We start from the raw sequence: 20,450 nt of genomic DNA on the forward strand, positions 1-20,450 counted from the left end.
CGGGGGATAACACTGGCCATAACGACAAGTATCAACATCACGGACTCCTCGGGATGATGTGCTGAAGAGGGCACGTCGCTTCCGAGGCGTTCTTGCCAAAAATACACAACCTCAGTCTACTCAGGAGCAAACATCAGGCGACCCAAATGGACGAACTTTCTATGAAACGAGTAACCAGCACTCTCATGGAAGACCAGACCCAGGAAGGGTGCGTAGATTGGAGGAGAATAAGGAGAAAGGACAACTGGAGGCAAATCTGGATCCCGCAACAGAAAACTGAACATTTGTGGGGAGACTGGTGAAATCTGAATAAAGTCTCCTGATACCAATGCTAATTCCTCAGTTCTCTTTATTGTACTACGGTTATGCACGGTGTTCGTATTAGGGGAAGCTGGACAGGTCCATGGGAACACGCTGTACTATGTTTATACCTTTGCCTTAAGTTTAACTAAAATAATTTCAAAATAAGAAGTAATACATATCTGTATGTATGCACACATGTTTTTGAATGATATATACAGATACACGTATGTATGTTCATATGTGTATAAAGCGTTTAAACTGCTATAAAAACAATCCCTGTTTTCTATCCTTGCGGTGGTTTCTCCTTTCCTGGCTGGGGCCTGGCTGACAGGGTAGGGGATGGCCAAGGCATGCGGTGACTACTGGCTGGGATCACGCACTCTCCATCCCATCCTAGGACAGCCTTGCAGAGAAAGGCCTCCCCCCCTACAACCCAGGTGTCCCAAACCCTTCATCCCAGCTGCACAGCACCTGTGTGACATCTCCTAGAACACTGACTCATGGGTGGGCAAACTCCTGGGGTCAGCAAGCAGTGCGGGGAGTCTCAATGGCTCCTCTTGCCAGGCAAGCAGATAGAAGGCTGAGATTTCACGCACTGCCAGGTGCAACCTCACCCCCCCCCCCCATTAGGCTCTCCGACGGTGGTTCCAAGCTCCTGAGAGATGGCTCTGCTTTGTCAAGGTCATCCTGAACTTCAGAGCCACCAACCAGAGGCCATTCCCTGGGCGCTTTCCATACGGGACCTGCAATTAGGGCCTCCCTTCGCTGGAGAGGCCAGCTGTCCAACAACAGCGATGCCAGGTGGAGGGCAAGGCGGAAAGAAGAAAGTGTTCCCTTGGCAGGGGGGGTGGGGGGTGGGTTCAGGAAGGAAGATGGGCAAGTGGGGGTTCCCGGAGAAGCGCAAGCCGGGGCACAGACACAGGCAGCAAACAGCGGCCAGCTCAGAGGCGGACTGCAGCAAGCACGACTCTCTGTTCAAGGTACTCGGAGCCTTTTCCAGTAGACAGGGTCAGAAGAAGGGGGTATCCCTGCTCGGGGAGGGGGTCATCAGAGTCACGTTAGGGAAGGCTAACTGGCCCAGGTGGGGGTTGGGCGGGAAGCAGGGCAGGAGGTTCGAGTCTGGCATCCAGGTTTTCACTGGCCGTGGAGGCAGAGAAGGAAATGAAAAAACGGATCTGAGAGCATGGGACAGACAAGCAGCAAGCAGAGGAGCCGATCTGTGTGAAGGAGAGCAAACAAGGCCATAAAGTCTACAGAAAGCCACCCCAGAGACCCAGTCAGGGCTGGATACAGGCAGGCCCCTGGGCAAAGTGGGTGCAGAAGGGACTGTGGTCCAGCTCTGCACAGCTTTCCTGTGCCCCGGGAAGGAATTGAGCATGAATCCCTGCACTTATCCCACAAAACTGTGCCCACTGGGCTTGCGAGGCACCCATCTCCAACCCCTGAACCAGCAGCAGCCCCAGGGACCTCCCCTCCCCTGCCGCTGCCTGGTGCTGGGATCACCTCCATCGGGGATGAGGGTTCCTTCCTCAGTCCTAAAGCCCCTCGGGAACTCTCCCTTCCCCACTCCAAAGCTCCTCCCCACCTCTGCTGGGATTGCTCTTAGGTTATAGCCCCTACCTCCTGCCTCCCCCTCACCTTTTCTGAGCCATCGCCTAGAAAAATCTCCGGACGCAGACCTTCCCTGAACCTGTCCTTATCTGTATGCGTGATTCCAGAAGGAGAGAAGTGCCCCTGCCTGGGGCAAGCTCAGCTGTCCCACCCCCATGCCTGATTCCAACACTAGAGAGTTTCTCCTTCAAGGGAAACTGGTTTACGGCTAGAAGCAAGTCCTCTGGGGGAAGAGGAGGTGTCCTCCTGAAAAGGTCATTGAACACAAGGAGGCAGGAAAAGTAGGACATTTTGATATATGGAAACGATGAACATGGGAGTGGTATGGGGCCTCTACCCTGCTGCTATCATTTATTTCTTACTTTAAAAACCTGAAACACAGATGGCAGAGGGTGAAGATTTCATAAACAGGGGAGTACAGATGCTTAGTCTATACTCAAAATAGATGCTATTCTATTATTCTTTACTCTCATTGGCACATTTAAATTATTTTACAGTGGGGCACCTGGCTGGCTCAGCTGGTAGACCATGCGGCTCTTGATCTCGGGGTTGTAAGTTCAAGCCCCACACTGGGTGTAGAGATCACTTAAAATAAAGGTCTTTAAAAAAATAAATAATTTCACAATAAAAAAATTAAAATCCAGTCTCTGTCATTGCATCCCGGGAGGGACAGTATCTTAGGAGCAGACTTGGTAAAAGACGGGGGAAACATTGAGCCCTGGGGGAGGAAAAGCAGAGAGTGGGGGAGGCTGACTGTGCTTAAAAAAAAAACCACCCCCTTTTCCAATGGTACAAAGCCCCCTAGGGATTGCACGTCCCGATATCCAAGTATATTCCAAGGCTGGAGCCAAACCAGCAAGCTGACTTAGTATAGGATGAGACGAAGAGATAACCACGAGACTGCATCCATAAACAAACAGGTGTACAAATGGGTATTTAGATCATAAATTATATAATAAGGATCGTGTTCCTGATCAGAGGAAAGGACAGATCATCAATAAACGCAGGGATTGAGACAACTGGAGGAAAATGAGGAAAAATTACCCTCGATGTCTGCCTCACGCTATCCGTCAACAGCACATTCCAAGTTGATTAAACGCCAAGATCCGAGTTTTAAACCACATTGAAATCTAAAACTTCTGTGTGACAAAAGAAACCGTGAACAAAATTAAAGCCAAGTGAGAGACTACTTGTGGGGTGTATAACAAAAATGAATTTGTCAGAATATATAAAGATGTCACTGACCTCTAGCCTATTATCTATATTTATTTACTCTTCCTAGAGAGGTAGGCGCCTTTATTGTGCCCACGTTGCAAATGCAGAATTTGAGGCATAGCACGGCTGGTAACTTACCCAGGGTCACACAGCCAAAAAGTGGCAGAAGGAGTGAAGGAATAAATAGCTTTTAATTCAAAGAGCCAATAAAAGTGTTGGATACTAAAGGCAATGTGTGATCTTGGATTAGATACTGAACCAGAAATTTTTTTTATTATAGTAAAATATACAGAACATAAAATGTACCATTTTATCCCTTTTTAAGAGTATATTTCAGGAGCATTAAGTACATTCACATTATTGTGCCGCCACTACCACCATCCGTCTCCAGGACTTTTTCCTTCTTCCTTTCTTTCTTTCTTTCTTTCTTTTTTTTTTTTTTTTGATTTTATTTATTTATTTTTTGAGAGAGAGAGAGAGAACAAGAGTGAGGGAGCAAGAGCAGGGGTGAGGGGAGGGGCAAAGGGAGAAGCAGACTCCCCACTGAGCAGGGAGCCCAATGCAGGACTCGATCCCCGCACCCTGGAATCGTAACTTGAGCCGAAGGCAGACACTTAACAGACCGAGCCACCCAGGCGCCCATCTCCAGGACGTTTTTATCATCCCACACTGAAACTCTGTTCCCATCAAACACTAACTCCCAGGCCCCGCTACCCATTTCACTATTCCGCCTTTACTCTCTGCGAGCTTTACTATTCTAAGTGTCTCATGGAAGTGGAATCATATGATATCTGTCCTTTTGTGTCTGGTTTATTTCACTGACCATAAAGTCCCTGAGATTCATCCATGTTGTGCATGTCACAGATTTCCTTTTTTTTTTTTTTTTTTTTTTTTGAGCCTCAATACTATTTCATTGCATGGATAGACCACATTTGCTTTATCCAGTCATCTACTGATGGGTACTCGGGTTGTTCCCACCTTTTTTTTTTTTTTTTTTAAGATTTTATTAATTCGACAGAGATAGAGACAGCCAGCGAGAGAGGGAACACAGCAGGGGGAGTGGGAGAGGAAGAAGCAGGCTCCCAGCGGAGGAGCCTGATGTGGGGCTCGATCCCAGGACTCCGGGATCACGCCCTGAGCCGAAGGCAGATGCTTAACAACTGAGCCGCCCAGGCGCCCCTGTTTCCACCTTTTGGCTATTGTGAATAACGCTGCTATGCGTATGGATGTATAAATGTCTGTTTGTGTCCTTGCTCTGAATTCTTTGGGATATATGTCCAGAAGCAGAATTGCTGTATCACATGGTAATTCTATGTTTAATTTTTGAGGAATGTACAATTTCTTTTTCTTTCTTTTCTTTTCTTTCTTTCTTTCTTTCTTTCTTTCTTTCTTTCTTTTCTTTCTTCCTTCCTTTCTTTCTTTCTTTCTTTTTCTTCTTCCTCCCTCCCTCCCCTCCTTTCTTCCCTCCCTTTCTTTCTTTTTCTTTCTTTCTTTCTCTTTCTTTCTTTCTTTCTTTCTTTCTTTCTTTCTTTCTTTCTTTCCTTGCTATGAAGGATATTACTGGGGAAACTGGTGAAATATAAGGTCTATAGGTTAAATAATAATATTGTTTCAATGTTTATTTCCTATACTCTGACTATGTAAGAGAATGTCCTTGTTCTTAGAAAACACACACTGATGTGTTCAGGAACAAAGGGGAGCCTGCAACTCACTCTCAAATAAATAAAAGAATCTCTTTATAGAATCTCTCTCTCTCTCTTTCTCTTTCTCTCTGAGAGAAAAGAGAGGCAGAAAGCAAAGTGGTAAAATATTAATAATTGGATACTATGGGTGAAGGATATACAGGGATGCTTTGTACTATTAGTGCCATTTTTATTTACATCTGAATTTATTTCAAAGTGAAAAATCATTTTAAAAGTCATCTTAGCAAGGGGGCGGCAGGAACCACCCAGGGAGCAGTCTGAAGGTCAAGTGGGAGCCATGGCTTTCTCGCAAAGCCCAGAAAGGGGACGTGGCTTCCTCACCGTCTCACGGGGCTCAGGCATAGGACAGCCAGGAGCAGAATCCTGCCAGCCTACAGACTGAGCTTCTCCAAGTCAGGAGCGAGTTCCTCTCTGCTGGGCCCCTGGGCTCCCTGTCCACGGAGAGGAGAAACAAGAAGGGGAGGTGGGAGCAGAGACAGGTTGGCAGCCCACTCTCCACCCACGTGATGCTCCAGGGAAGGCTTGTGTGCAAGGGGGAGGAGCTGCTCCCAAGGGCTGAGACTGGATTGGAAGAAAGGCTTTTTGCTCCTATCTTAAAAAGAAAAAAACCCAACTTTCCTGTTGTAGAGGGAGCATAATGTAGTGATTAGGAGCTCGAGTTCTTGAAGCAATGAATCTTGAGTTCCTATTCCTGGCTCTACCACTTACTCGATGACCTTGGACGAGCCACTTTAACCCTAAGACTCAAGTTCCTGCACCTGTAATAATTAACAGGAACTACCAACAGTAGAGAGGTTAAGTGTATGGCAACCGGAGTAAGACGACCTGGTTCAGACCTCAGACTGGCCACACACTTGCTGTGTGACCTTGGGCAGCTTAGTCAACCTCTCTGTGCCTTAGTTTCCTCCCCTGTAAGCTGGTAACAATAACAGTATCTTCACAGAACTGTTGCGAAGGGTAAATCAGTTAACATGGACACACTTCCGTGTTCTTTTTAGCTCCTGCCCATCTCCTCAGTCTCATAGGGCTCAATATCGGACCCTCTTCTCTAAGCGCCCTCATTCCTGGGCTTAAAATGCCATTCATATGCTACTATTGACAGACTAAGTCTCCAGGTCATTCCTCTCTGAATGCCACCTCTGCACGTCTACCTGCTTGATCAGCAATGCCAGCAAGGCGGTAAGACTATCTTAACCCTTTCTCGTTCCCAAATGAACTCTTGATCTTTGCGCCCCAAAGCTACTCTTCAGGGTCTCCTATATATCTCTCATTTCTGCAAAGTCTACTCCACCATTTACTCAGGCTAAAATCCTCAGGGTCCATAACCATGTTCTCTGCACCGTTAAGGTATACCAAGAATCTGACTGTGTTTTACCACCGGCATGGTGACCCCACTGCCACCATCACCTCTTGCCTGGATCAGCCAAATGGCTTCCTGGTCCCCCCGCTTCCTTTCCTGACCACGCCCCACTGCTAGCCTCTTGCCATAGCCTGTTCTCCACACAGCACCCTGAGTGATACTATTAAGCCAGTCACACCATGCCCATCCTCTGCTCAAAACCCTCTAGCATCGCCCCGTCTCACTAGAGAAAATGCCAGAGTCCTCACCGGGGAGGGAAAGACCCTGCAGATCTGGCTCTTCTAGGACATTCCCCCTTGCTCACTTTGCTCCAGCCAGAATGGCCCCCAAGCTGTTCCTTGAAGCAGGACGCACTCCCACAGCAGAGCTGGGACCTCGACATCTCCTTTGCCTGGAACACTGGTTCCCATGTGGCCTCATTCTTTCACTTTCTTCAAATCTTTGCTCAGAAAGTCTAAGTAAGCTCCGTGGGACAGCCCAGCACTATTCCCTCTCCTGCGCCCTCAGGTGTATTAACACCTTCGACCACCCTATTTCCTTCTCGGTCTGCCATCTTTCTCCATTCGAAAAGAAGGGGTGGGGGTTGGGGGGCAGGGATTATGGTTCATTCTGTTCTTGAGTTTATCCCCAGAGCCTAGATCAGGGCTTGAATGAACAATGTCAGCTCTAATTATACTTCACTCTTTAACCAATACTGATTAGCAGAAAAGGGGCAGATTTAACATTATACTTCATGCCAAAAACCACCAAACGATGTCTAGGAGATCATGCTAAATAAATGAGTGAGCTAAAAGTTACATGTACGTGAGAAGGTCAATGTTGTAAGAGGTATATAAAGAAAAAATAATACCCAAAAAGGACACGAGTTTTATCACAAAGTTATTCTGATAGATAGAGATAGGTAGATAGAGAGGTTTCTTCCTCTCTTTCCTGATTACCTCTCTTTTTCCAATTGTTGCTTTAAAAGTAAAATAAAATTTTAACTCATTAAAAAAATGACTGGTAATCAGATTAAAAAGGGCACAACCTCACTAGACATATCAAGAAAATGCAAATTAAGACGCCAAGAGCTGATTTGTCTCAATACACTGGTGGTGTGTGAAAAACAGAACATTTTAGAAAACAATCGGACAATAGCTATTAGAAATGATTTATTTCTCAGCATCTACCTAAATAAACACTTTTGTATATGCAAGAGGAGGCATGTTCAGTAATATTCACTGAAGTATTTTACATTTCCAGGGGAAAATTCAGAAGTTCTCTGAATCCCTCTCAGCAGGTGAATGTTAAACTATGGGATATCGATGGTATGAACTACTGCGTAGCCATTAAGCAGAACACAGGGGGTGTACAAGGCTGGAAGAATCCCTAGGGCATACAGAGAGACGAAAGATATAGGTTATTGAACAATATACTCATTGGCTATGATTTATGATTTTTTTAAAAAGATTTTATTCGTCAGAGAGAGAGAGCGTGCACAGGTGCACAAGCTGGGGGAGGGGCAGGCAGAGGGAGAAGCAGGCTCCCCGCTGAGCAAGGAGCTCAATGTGGGACTGGATCCCAGGACCTGGGGATCAAGACCTGAGCCAAAGGCAGACCCTTAACCAATTGAGCTACCCAGGCGTCCCTGATTTATGATTTTGAAATAATGTATTTCTATAAGTCCTACGTTATGTATAGGTTGGTAAATGCATTAAAAAGGGTGATGAAGTTAACTCACCAATCAAAGCAGTGGAATGAGGCAGCAGCTAGGGGAGATTTTATTGCTAATATTAGAATTCTTGTGTACCACAACAATGTATGCATAGAGGACTCGTGTAATTAAAAATAAATCGTATCTCTAAAAAAATGAGGCCCCCATGCTCAACCATCCTACAATTCCCCTAAACTCACTTCTTCAGTTAAGCCTTTCATGGAGGGTCCACCACTGAGCATCTCCTCCCATGAGTAAAGCCAGCAGGGGAGAGGGTTCAAAGGGCAGGAGGAAATGAAGGAACGGGATAAAAGGGGGTGAGGGAACAGCGAACAGGGAAGGCAGAATGAAGGAAACACATGAAGAGAAAGAGAAGGAAAAACACAGAGTGTGAGAAAGTCACGCCAGTCTGAGCACTTGCAACCCATTCTTGACATCCACATGGCTGCATTGCTCTTGGTAAGGACACTCTGCATTTTAGACCAAACCTAGGAGGCTCAAGTGCTTGACAACATCAGAAAGGACCATAGGAAGTTATTTTCACTCTCACCGGTTCATTATTTCACCCGTTACCAAGAATTTATGGGGAAATATGCTTTCATTAATGTATCCGCTCTTTACAATGTCCCTACGTTCTATCCATCTGACAGTGGAGCTCCAGGCAGGTGGCCAGGGGCCCAGCTCAGCGACCAGCAAGCAGGATGGTTTGGTCCCTTCCCCACTCTGTACTCCAGCAGTTTTCTCTCCTGTAGAATACGGCTTCCTTCTCCCAAAGACAGAGTGAAGACTTGGAATCCACTGGAGGGCGGGCACTCCTGAAATGTACATGCGGTGGTTGGGGGGTAGGGCATGTAATTTTAAATGTGGTATCCCAAAAGTGTGGGGAAATCAGAACATACATTCTCTTGGTTACTCATCTAAAGAAAAGGAAACACTGGCTCGCTTTATCTATCTACCTATCTATCATCTATCTATCTATCTATCTATCTATCTATCTATCCATCCATCCATCCATCATCTCTTTCCACCCACCCATCTAACCATCCATGCATCCATCCATTCGTCCATTCATCTTTCTTCCTAGTTGTTGCTAAAGGAGGGAAGGGGGAGAACACAACTGTACAAGCATCACGAGGCATTTTCCTCTGAGGGTCAACCATCATCTCCCAGATCCTTAAAAAATGATCTCACCAACTGAAAAGCAACATTATTCTCCACTCTCTCAAGTTTTCTCAACGTTTTCAAGATTCTTAACAATTTTCCTCTCCCAGAAACATCAAAACACCACTGCAGACAGGCAGATGGGGACATTCTCAGGGGTTTTTTTTGGTTTTTGGTTTCCATTGAAAATAGACATCAGGTTAGATAAGAACAAGCAAAAGTGCTCTAACAGAAAGACTTCCCTTCAAGCTGTGTCAACAGAGACTTTATCTTTTTTAAAGTGTGCTATAGAAATGCATCTAACCCCAGCCTTACTTAGAGCTGTCCACGGCCACCCCCCCTCTGGCGTCTGCACCCCAGCTGTGTCTGTGGGCCTCTGGTAGCGGGTTTGGTAGGCGTGGGATTAAAATATCCCTCCTTGGCCAGCCGCACACAGGCAGACCCCAGGATCTTCCCAGGTGTTTGCATTCTTCCAGGGAACATCAGAAAACGCAGAGAGTTTAAGAAACGCGTCAGATGTCGCAAGTAGCCATGTTTTCCACACCGCCTCACAACAAACACCTGTTTGAAAGCCCCTGCAGATGTGGCCATCCAAGCACGGTCAGGCCCGACCTAGTCCCAGAGCAGGAGCCGCAAGGGCAGGGCCCAGGGTGAGGGCACGTCTCTACCTGCTCTGTATCTTGAGAGCACCGCCATCACCCCAGGGAGGTCAGAGACACAGGGAGCGTCTCTCCTTCCAGAATTATCTCCCCAGTGGCTGCTCTGGGAACAGAAATTCTACCATCGTCAGGCATTCCTCCAGGGTGAAGCGTCAGGGCATCCTTGGACACTCCTCCTATAAGAGGAGCCTACTTCACAAGGCAGAGCTTCCGAAGGATGCCCTGCTGGAGGCCGCTGGAGGCCACACAGTGCGGGAGGCAGGCAGCACAGGCCAGGCCAGCCCTGCGCCCTGTCCTCGGGGCTGCTCCTGGGAAAATCCACTCCAGGACGCTTACGGGAGTAGGCAAGAGTTGGTTCACCTAATTCCTCATTCCTCCCCTTCCTGCCTTCCACGACCCAAAGAGGTTCGTTTCCCTTGGAAATTTTCCAGTCTAGTCTGACTGCCCTCCTCCGCCTGCCACTCCAGGTGACGATACTGTTAACTGTACAATAAAGGTGGCTGAAACTAACACATCATCAGACGAGGCACCCCCTCCTTGCGTCACCTGTAGGCCCCAGGTCACCCACCCCCGCCTCAGTCCCTGTACTCCTTGAAGACTTTTCTCCTGGATCGTGGCCACCTTTTCCAGCACCTGTCGACGTTGGTGACGGCGGTTCCTGTGCCCTGCCAATCAGCTCCACTGCCCCCTCGTCCTGATCTCTCCTCTGCTCAGTACCCCCATGTGCGTGCCCAGCCTTTCATTGCCAACGACTGCACCTTCTGCCCTGGACTTCAAACACCCATTCTTGGACACTCCCCTTTCCTGCTCACTCCTGCAGGACTCCAGCCACTCAGCAACTCCCTAGGACCCCCAGTCCACTGACCCACCACCCTTCAGCATCTATCATTGCCTTGAGTCCTCACTCCTGTCCTTGCCTGTCTCAGTGTCAGGGAATGTCACTGTCCTGACTCCCTCACTCCCTTGCCCTTCCCTCTCTCCAGTGTTGTTGCCCAGAGAAACCTCAGTCCGGGTTAAATTCAGTTCTGTAACTCGGCACCTGGCCTTGCGCTATCACGGCTGAAAGTAGCTGGAGAAACTCACAGCTATGTTGCACAATGAGGGCTCATTCTGGAAGCATGGCTACAAGCCTGGAAAGCCCCCTCTGTGATTGTGGTTGAGCTGCTTAGGCCCTGAGCCAGGGCCAAGTCTTCTCCTCTACTCAAGGCCATGGCTCCATGCAGCCTCCCTTCCGCCCCAGACCCCTCCCATCAGTGCACGACATGCCGTGGATGCTCCTGTTTTGACCTCACTTTCCCAAATGCCAGGTCTCTCCCCTTTATAGAGACACTCCTGTAATACATAGAGGATCCGTATTGCCCTGCCCATCTGCAACCCATCCCCTTAACATTAGCCCCTGCCGCTTGACGGGCACATCTCTAGGCAGGGTCCCATGAGCCTCCATAGCCTGGTCAGGTCCTTCTCAGTCTTCCTCTTCCATGGTCCAGCAGCTGCCGTCGACACAGCCAGCCTGCTCCCCCACCTCCCCGGGACTCCCAGCACTCCACGTTGCCTGGTTTTCTTTCTGCCTCCCTGCCAGCCCCCCTCCTGGTCTCTGGCTGGTTCCTCCTCTCACCCCTGCTTGCTCAGGGCTGGCAGACCCCCCGGGCTCAGGGTCTGCACATCTTATCAATGTGACCCCTCTTTCTCCCTGACTCACCCCCTCTGGCTCTCCCTTTTTCTCTGCACATTGGCCGTCTTACTACCCCTAGAATACTCTTCCAGCTGGACCTTTGTCCGAGATACCTGCGCAGCTCACCCCTCACCTACTTTGGTGACATCTTCCCTGATATCCTACTGAAAACTGCAAACCCCTCCTCACCCTCCTATTTCATTTTCTTTATTTTTCTCCACAGCAATTACCACCCACCCCTAGAATGCAAGGCCCATGAGGGCAGAGCTTTATGCCTCCTCTTTTGCTCACCCCCAGATACCAGCCCTAGAACAGTGAGAGACACAGGACAGGTGCTCGATACACACGTGTAGAGCGAATAATAGAAACATTATAAGCTTACGCTCATCGTGATTTAGAACCTCAAGGACACAAAGGAAAGCATCACATACATTTTCACTTCTCTCTCGGGGCTGATTTTTCTCTTCCCTGTCCCTGGAGGGTAAGGTGTGGGACCACCATGGCCTCCAAATGTCCCAGGTTGATCCCCAGTCCCGAGTTCCAGGTTTCCTCTGGCTTTTCTAAATGGCTGGAGGGCCTGAATCTTCTGCCCGCCTAGACAGTGAGCCAGCTGGTTGCACTTGGCTTTTTCTCCAAAGCAGGGTATCCAAGCAGTTCCCTTCTATTTGTCAGAAGAGACCCAGCTTGAGGTGGGACAACAAGGGCAAGAGGTGAACATGTAAGACCCAGATCCTGAACCGGAGAAGAAACGTGCCCCGTGTCTCCTTGTGTAGGAAACACCCTGCTTTTCTGTAGCTCTGGGAGCCTCTCATCACCTTTGACCTTTCAACATTCCTGAGGCACCAAGATAATCCCCATTTGCCAGCTAAGAAAATCAAGGCTCAGAGAAGTTGAGAGGTTTGCCCAAAGGCACACAGATAGCTAGTAGGAAATCTGGACCGAACTCTTGAACCAGTATCTCCTGACGATTTACCGTGTTAAGGAAAGATGCATATGACATCACCACTACCCTTAATGGCTCATACTTTACTCTTGAGAACTCGAGATTTCCAAATCTTGGCCCCCAGTCAGCCGAGCCCACTTTCCACCCAAGGCCAGGGCTGCTGCAGACTAGGCCAGGAGCAGATGACACCAACCTGACATTTGGGTCAGAATGCCTCGGGTGCCTACACAGAGCCCCCAGTGACTGCCTGAGACTCAGCTCTTCGGCTGCCAATGACTGATTTCAAATACAGAGAAAATGTTCCCAAGTTATAGCCTTTTAGGATGTGCATTCTGGAGAAGCCACATTCTCCAGATCTCTTCTAGAACATAAGCTTATGGAGGACAGGGAACAGTGCTGAGCACATAGCAGGTCCTCAATAAATGTGTGTTCAATGAACTGTGAGTCTGCCCGGGGCCCTGGTGGCTCAATGGGGCGGGATGGAGTCGAGGTGGAGCAGAGGGGCTTCCTGCCCGGATCCCAGGCTCTGCCGCCTGGGGCCGTCCATGCCTCAGCCATCAAGGGCCAGGTGACTAGACGCTCCCTGGATTTAGGATCCCCTCTTCCCCAGCTGGAGTCTGCCCTGGCCCCTGCACCTGGCCTGCCCCAGCCAACCCCCCCGCCCCCCTGGCGCTCACCTGGGAGATGTGGGACTGCGTCTGCTCGCTCTCGCCGTCGCCCTCCGTCTTGTCGGCCAGCAGCCCCTGCACCTGGTACTCGAGCACATAGCTGTCGATGAAGCGCTCCAGCTCCTCGATCTCCTGGGAGCGGCTGCTCCCAGCCTCGGATGAGGCCGACGCAGCAGAGGAGTTCTCCATCCCTCCAGCTCAGGGGCCGCGTGGGGGCTGCAGGAGACAGAACAGCATGCTCGGTGAGATGCGGCTGGAGAGAGGTGTGGACAACACCCCATTGGAGAACCACTGCCCGCTCCCAGAACATTCTTTCATCTGTCCCGGCATCCTGGCCTCCCAACATCCCAGAGAAGCCAGTGGGGCACCAGTTTCCCTTCCGCGTGAAAAATACGCTGCAACTCCCCCTGCACGTGGAGGGAAACGGAGGCCCAGAGAAGGCAGGCAGCTTGCCTCACTGGCCAACGCAGTAACTTGTGTGATGTTGGGCATTAGTCCACACCCGGACCTTACCCCCTGGGATTCGGCAGGAGACAGACCCAGCCTCCCACCCAAGCCCCACTTCCTGACCTGGAGTTAGCCAAACCTACCACAAAGCAGAATGAAGCAGACCACAGGCTTTGACGTCCCAGACCCAAGCACTGGGACCTACCAGTGTCCCCAGACACAAACCCTCTAAGGGGCCTCGGTCCATGTCTCCTTCTAAAGAGACACTTTCTCTTGGGACACTGCACTATCCCCTAAATCAGGTGAGGCCCGTAGGCCTTAACTGTGCACACACAGCTTCGCAGTCGTTATAATGCAGCTCACGAGGACACACTACGCTCAGTCTGTAAGGATGTGCCTGCTTTTTAATGAACGTGAGGGGCCCAGTGGTGGTCTGGGAGAGCATGGCTGGCCATGGGCACCGTCTGGCCACCCTCCATAGGCGCGTGACTCTCTCACGAGCCCTCGGGCCCTCTCTCTGTGGTGGCCTGGCGTAATGTGACTGCCATTCCAGGGATACCTGCTGAAGTCCACCTACAGAACTGCTGTCCTCCCCTGACCAGACCGGGTCAATCCACCCATCGTAGGGGCCCAGGCCTACAGGGACACCCCCACTGCCTGCTCCTGTTCCCTGAAGCTCCCACCTGACTCCACCTGGAAGCTGGGAGAACTGGAAGCTTTCTCACCTCTAGGTCTCCTCCCACCAGAGACTCTCCCCTTCTTTCTAACAGGCTCTAGGCCAGATGGGAAGGGGCTTTAAGGCTTTATCTGGTGTCCCTTTTGTCATCGGAAAATTGCTGTTTTCCATGGGGGAGTCCATTCAGCTGGAGGAAGCCCAGCCTGCATGGGGTTTCATCATCCAAACTAGTAGAATGGGCTTCTACCAAACTACCACCAGTAGATACACAAAGAAGACCTGGATAACGCACAGGACTCTGGGGCCACAACGGACTGCGTGCATCTAGAAAGTGACTGTTGATCATAAAGGCAAGGTCCTCATATATTTAAAGGAGCACTTGAATTTCAAGATCTTGGAACATAGTTCTTTGCCAGCTATCAAGGGTTTGTTGAGTTTTCAACTGTAATGGATCCAGAACAGGGCAAGGAGTGGCCCACTGGGTTCCAGAAATGCTGCTGAGACCGCGAATGTGGACTCCCCCACACCGTCACCGGCCTTTTCAAAGGTTGGTGCTGGTGGTGGGGAAGAAGGCTGCCTGGGGGGACACACACATTCCTCGACTGACTTCCCGGCTTGTATTTTGGCTTCTGGCTGCCACATGGGGCCGAGCCTCTGCTGGACCCCAGACCAGCTGCAGGGTAGCTGTGCCGTGCTTGCTCTGGGTTCCTGAGCCCTGCAGCCCTGGGGCTCATGGGTATGTCCACCCGACCCAGACGGAAGAGTCCAAAGTTTCAGGCCTGGGTGCCCTCATCAGAGGGCAGGTGTGGAGGCCAGGGTGGCGGAGGGTCTGCAGGGAGTCAGCTCAGACTGGGAGAAGCACGCCAAGTGCTGCAGGGCCATGGTTGGAGGTGAAGGTGGGAATGTCCCATGCCCCCTCCTCCACCTGCTATTCAAGGCCTACAGCGGGCTTACATCCTCCTACCACCAAGGCCCACTTTACCCCTCCTGCTCTAGTGGCTGCCCATGATGCCCTCTTACCCTACTTCCTATCCCAGCCACATGCCAACCCTAGAGGGTTCTGGGCGTACACCTTCTCTCAGTTACTCAATCAAACACTAATCTAGGTATTCCCGGAAGGGATTTTGCAAATATAATTAAATTCCAAATCAGCAGACCTTAAGATAGGAAGACTATTTGGGAAGGCCTCATCCAGTCACGTGAGCCCCTTAAATCTGAGATGGGAGGCAGAGACAGAGAGTCAAAGCGTGAGAAAGACTCAACACACCGTTGCTGCCTTGAAGAAGAAGGAGCGTGTGCAAAGAAAGCATGCAGTGTCCCAGAATTGGGAAGCAATCCCTGGTCAATGACCAGCAAGGAGAAGGGCACCTCAGTCCTACAGCCACAAGCAAGGAATTTCTGCCAACAACCAACGAGCTTGGGAGCAGACTTCGTCCCCCAGTCTTCCAGTGAGAACTCAGCCTGGCTGACACTTTGGTTTGTCTCATGAGTTACCAAGCTGGACTTTGGACTTTTAGAACTGGGACGTAATAAGCGGGTGTTTTAAGCCGTTAAGTTTGTAGCAGTTTGTGGCGAGGCCACACAACACTAACCTGAGATACTCTCCCTGCCTCTGCCTTTGCTCACATTGTGCCCCTCACCCAGAGGCACGTTCCCTTTCCCTCTGCCTCCAAAATCTAGATGTGCTTACACTCACAGAATGCTAGAACAGTGCCTCCGTGGCCATCTGGCCACTAGCCCCATCCCCTGCTTTCAGAGCAGGCCAGTGGGCAAAGGATCCACCCCGCCTCGGCCTGTGGGCGTGGATACTGTGACTTCTAATAACAGGAGTGGCTAAAGTGCCCTGGGCCCACATCATATGCCAGGCACGCTTCCCAGCACTTCCCACTGACCCCTCACAATCACGCCGTGAACCTGGTATAATTATACTACTTAGTAGCGAAAACTGAGATTCAGAGAGGGTAGGTAATTTGCGCAGGTTTGCACAGCACAGCTCCAGATGGGCCTATACCCCGCTGCCTCTTCATCCCACCTCCTAGCAGCCTGCTCAGGCTCTCAGGACATCTCCCACTTCTCATTCTCCACTACCCTTCTAAAGCCCAGTGGATTCTTCAAGTGTGCTCCTTACTCCCCACCGGACTGCAGGCTCTAGAGGGCTGGGGCCCGTGCCTAGCTCACTGCCCGGCGCTGGGCAGATGGCCGGCCTCAGGGGGGGCGGTGGGATGATAAGGCTGATGTCCAGAGAAGGCTGAAAAGGAGGTGCCAGCAGGAAAAGCCAGTGTCTCAGGCCATGCCCATTATTCCTCGAAGACTGAAGATCTTATCAAGGGCCTCCTGGCACACTTTGCAGGTAAGGGCGGAGGACTGGGCTTTGCAGGAACTAGACGGGAGTGTTTCCAGGAGGATCAAGTGCCCAGCTCCGCTTGCAGCCGCAGCAGCAGCCCTGGCCTGCTCTGCTGGACTCTCCCAGGCTTTCCCAGGCCCCGCACCAGGCCACGCCACAGTCCCGTCACGGATCCTGGGATCAGTGATCACTGCAGAAAGGGACAGGCAGTGAGACCCATTCCCAGCCTGCTGAAGTTCGGTGCCCAGAGGGAAACAGGGGACTCCCACACTGGTCACTTTTGGATGCCCTGTGTGTCCTCACATCCTCTCGGTGTCCCTCCTGTTACAGTCAGAGTCACACGGTGAGCCTGACAGCACCTCCCCTCAGCTGCCCTGAGCACATCTGCCCTGGGCTCCTCTGACACTGCCAGCAGATGCCAGCAGGAGCCCCCCTGATGCCTGGCACCCGGACCCTGGCAGGGCGAGGCGCTAACGGCTCCTGGGGCAGCCCTTGACAAACACTCCCTCCTCGGTCTCTCATGGCCGCTGAGGTGTGTTCTTCATGGCCCCTCAGCAGGTAACACCCCTTTGCCTGGCCCTCCTTCCTCCTGCGCCACTCTCCCCAGGGACGCCTGTTCTCTTACGTCCAGGAACTCCACTTTCCGAGAGGGAACCAGGCTAACAAGGCACCTGGGCTCATTTGTACATTCCAGAATGAGTCCCAACCAGGGCACTTTGCCTCCTTAGCGGAGAAGAGGGAGGAGGGCGAGGGAGGGGGTGCTGTCTACCTCATCCATCTCCTCAGCTATTGGGCTGGAAGTCCAGTCAGGCACGCATACCCCATTTTTAAAAATTGTGGTAAAATACACATAACAGAAAACAGAGCACTGTAACCATTTTTAAGTGTCTAGTTTGGTGGCATTAAGTGTATTCATAATGCTGTATAAGCATCATCACTGTATTTCCAGAACTTTCCAGCATCCCCAACGGAAACTCTGGGCCTATTCAACAACTCCCACTCCCCTCATCCCAGCCCCTGGCAACCGCTGCTCTCCCTTCTGTCTCTACAGATCTGTCTATTCTGGGTACCTCATGCAAGTGGAATCAGACAACATTTGTTCTTTTGTGACTGGTTTCTTTCACTTAGGATAATGTTTTCAAGATTCATTCACAGTGGAGCACGTGTCAGAATTTCACGTCCTACGTTGTATTACAATAACATATTGTACACGGACACCCCATTTTGTGTATCCATCATCCATCCGTGGACATGTGGCTTGCTTCCGCCTTTGGCTACTGTGAGTAGTGCTGCTATGAACACGGGTGTAATAGCTGAGTCCCTGTTTCCAATTCTCTGGGGTGCATTCCTACCAGCTCTGCCCTATTTTTAAGGTAAAAGGAACGAGAAGGCACAGAGTGAACTCAGTCCAGTGGAAGACCAGCGAAATACAGGGATGCTTTCTCATGGGCTTGTCGCGTTCCCCTCCTGCCTGGGTTCGGGGGGTCTCCTCCTGGCTCGGTTTCCCATTCGCAGCAAATTCAGGATGGGAAACTGCCCACACAGCTGGGCGGTGGCTAAGCTGAGACTGCCAGCGAGAGGAGCTTATGTTTTCCTGATCCCAGTGCAGGGGATGGGAGGAGGGAGCAGAGGAAGAAGGAAAGAGAGGGTGGACGAGAAGAGAGACACCTCCAGCGGCAGCCATCCAGAATGCAGAGCATGCAGAGCGGAGGCCGGGACCCAGGAACATGCCAGGCCGATGCAGCCAGCCTGCCCGCCAGCCTGCCACCTCTCCCCACCCTGCCCCCACTACCAGGTGATGGATGCAGAAGAACAAAAAGGCAAGCAGCAGGAGCGGGAAAAAGCGCTGAGGCTGCGTTTTGCTGTAAAGGGCAGGCAGCCCAGAGCCTGCGGGCAGGAGGGATGAGCCAGGCAAGCAGTTTGAGGAGGGGTGCACAGGGGCCGAGGCTACAGAAGGACAGCGGGGGTGGGGGGGAGGCTTCTTGGCCTTCACTGCCCAGATGGGACTTAGGCCCATCTACAGCTGTCTGGTGAAAGGCGTGACCCTTCTTCTCCTCCCGGTGTGGGTAAGGGACCTCACCCAGCCCCAGGGGCCCAGGGCACCCTCACCCCCCGCCCCCCGCACTGCTGCCTTTTAGAGGCTTGCCACTAGAGTGGGGGAGCTTGGCTGCTGATTTTTAAGGCCAGAAACAAAAACACTCATGTTCTTTGATGAAAAGGCACCCCTCTCCACGCCCGTGTCCCCTACTCAGACCCCCGTGAATCTTCCCCTCGCTGCCCTCTCTGCCCAGAGCAGTGTGGCTCCCTTAGAAAACCAGCACTCAGGGTGCCTCTGCCGACGAGCGCTCTCTGCCCAAGGAAGAGAAGTCTCTCTCCCTCAACCTCTGGCCCTGCCTGCCTTTGAGGCCGCGAGAGCTCACAGTGCTACCGTCAGGGGCTAGAGATCTGGAGGAAACCGGCAGGCTGACATCACCGGGCACCCCGCAAGCCCCCAGAGACAAGATGCTGGAACCGTCCCAGCCGGCTCAGCATGTCTTTGTGCGTGCCCAGTGACAAACGGCATTAGCAGCTGTAAATTTAGCCAATCCCTTTAAGAACAGCCAGGCATTAGAGGCATGACCTCCTCCTCCAGTGCCCGGGATCACTGGTGACCTGCAAACCAGATGAGATGCCTCACCTCCCCTGCCACGGGTCCTTCTCTAGGGAACCCATCATTCCAGGCCCCCAAATGAGGCAGCATGGCACCCGTCGCCCTTCATCAGACCCTTTCTCCTCAAGCCTTCAGCACGCAACTCACCCTGGGTCCCTTTCTGGGAGCGCACAGACAAAGCCTGGCAAGGTCTCGATTTCTGTTTTCCTGATTTGTTTCTGCTTTCCTGCTGTGGCTTTTGGGGGCTTTTGGCTGCTGCAAGGAGCCTAGCTTCTTGGACCCCAGGCCAGCTGAGGGTAGCTGTACAGTACAGCAGGGGGTCTGCTCCGGGCTCGTGGGCTCAGAGGCGCTGGGGCTCACGGGTCCGTCCACCCGTCCCAGCAGTATTGCACCTCCGCAGAGAGAGGTAGGCATGTCTGAGCTGTGGGTGGGCAGCAGGGCCCAGCACATCACCACCGCTCACCTCGTGCTGAATGCATCCACCTGTCTTTTCCCAAGGGCCACGGTGCCTCACAGCCTCCCTCCCTCAGGGCCCCCTCCAGCAGTTGGTTCCCGGGGACACAAAGCCCATTCCTTCTTCCCGTCTTAGCTTCCCTCTGTGCTGGCAACGGACACCTTCAGCCAGAGCCTGCAAAGAGAGCTCTCTCCTCTGTGGGCTGTCAGGCAGCCCCCCAGGGCCAAGCCAGGTCACGGCCGCCTGCTGAGACAGTAGGAAGAGAGAGGCCACTGCTCCGGGACACAGGACGCCCACGGCTCTCCCAAGGAAGCCATGGGAACCCCCTTCGCAATGCCTGTGGCCAGCCCACCCCTCGGAGTCCAGCCCACACTCCACCTCCTGTATAAACAAGCCTCCAGACAGAATGTTCTCCCCCCCAATCCCCCTCCCTGGGCGACCTGCAGCCCTCATGCCCTGCCACTCTGCCACTCCGGGTGGGAGATGACTCTGGGCCACACTGGTATTTGCCAAAGAAAGGCAAGGGGATTCAGGGACACCTCTGCATACAGGAGCCTCTGGTCCCCAACCGCCAGAAATGGGAAAGTTCAAATACACCCAGAGCTGGAGGGGACTTCAGAAATCAACATTTACGGAGTGTCTGGGGGTCTCAGTTGGTTAAGTGTCTACCTTCGGCTCAGGTCATGATCCCAGGGTCCTGGGATCGAGCCCACATCAGGCTCCCTGTTCAGCGAGGAGTCTGCTTCTCTGTCCCTCCCCTGCTCATTCTCTCTCTCCCCCCCTTTGTCTCTCCCGCTCGTTCTCTTTCTCTCCAATAAAAAAATAAAATCTTAAAAAAATTTAAAAAAGAAATCAACAACATTTACTGTCAGTGTCGAGGACACCTGGGGT

General features: G+C 51.6%; 1 protein-coding gene across 10 annotated transcripts in view; it reads right to left on the reverse strand.

Moving 5' to 3' along the window:
• Nucleotides 1-20,450, reverse strand: part of CTIF (cap binding complex dependent translation initiation factor) — a 285,846-nt gene that overhangs the window by 198,467 nt on the left and 66,929 nt on the right. For all 10 annotated transcript variants that reach the window (XM_048218621.2, XM_026496276.4, XM_048218624.2 and 7 more), the window contains one exon: nt 12,998-13,204. In XM_048218621.2, coding sequence (XP_048074578.1) covers nt 12,998-13,177 — 180 coding nt within the window. In that variant the 5' untranslated portion in view covers nt 13,178-13,204. The remainder of the gene's footprint in view (nt 1-12,997; nt 13,205-20,450) is intronic.

This window comes from Ursus arctos, unplaced genomic scaffold (assembly GCF_023065955.2).
Source record: "Ursus arctos isolate Adak ecotype North America unplaced genomic scaffold, UrsArc2.0 scaffold_17, whole genome shotgun sequence".
In the NCBI taxonomy this organism is placed as follows: domain Eukaryota; kingdom Metazoa; phylum Chordata; class Mammalia; order Carnivora; family Ursidae; genus Ursus; species Ursus arctos.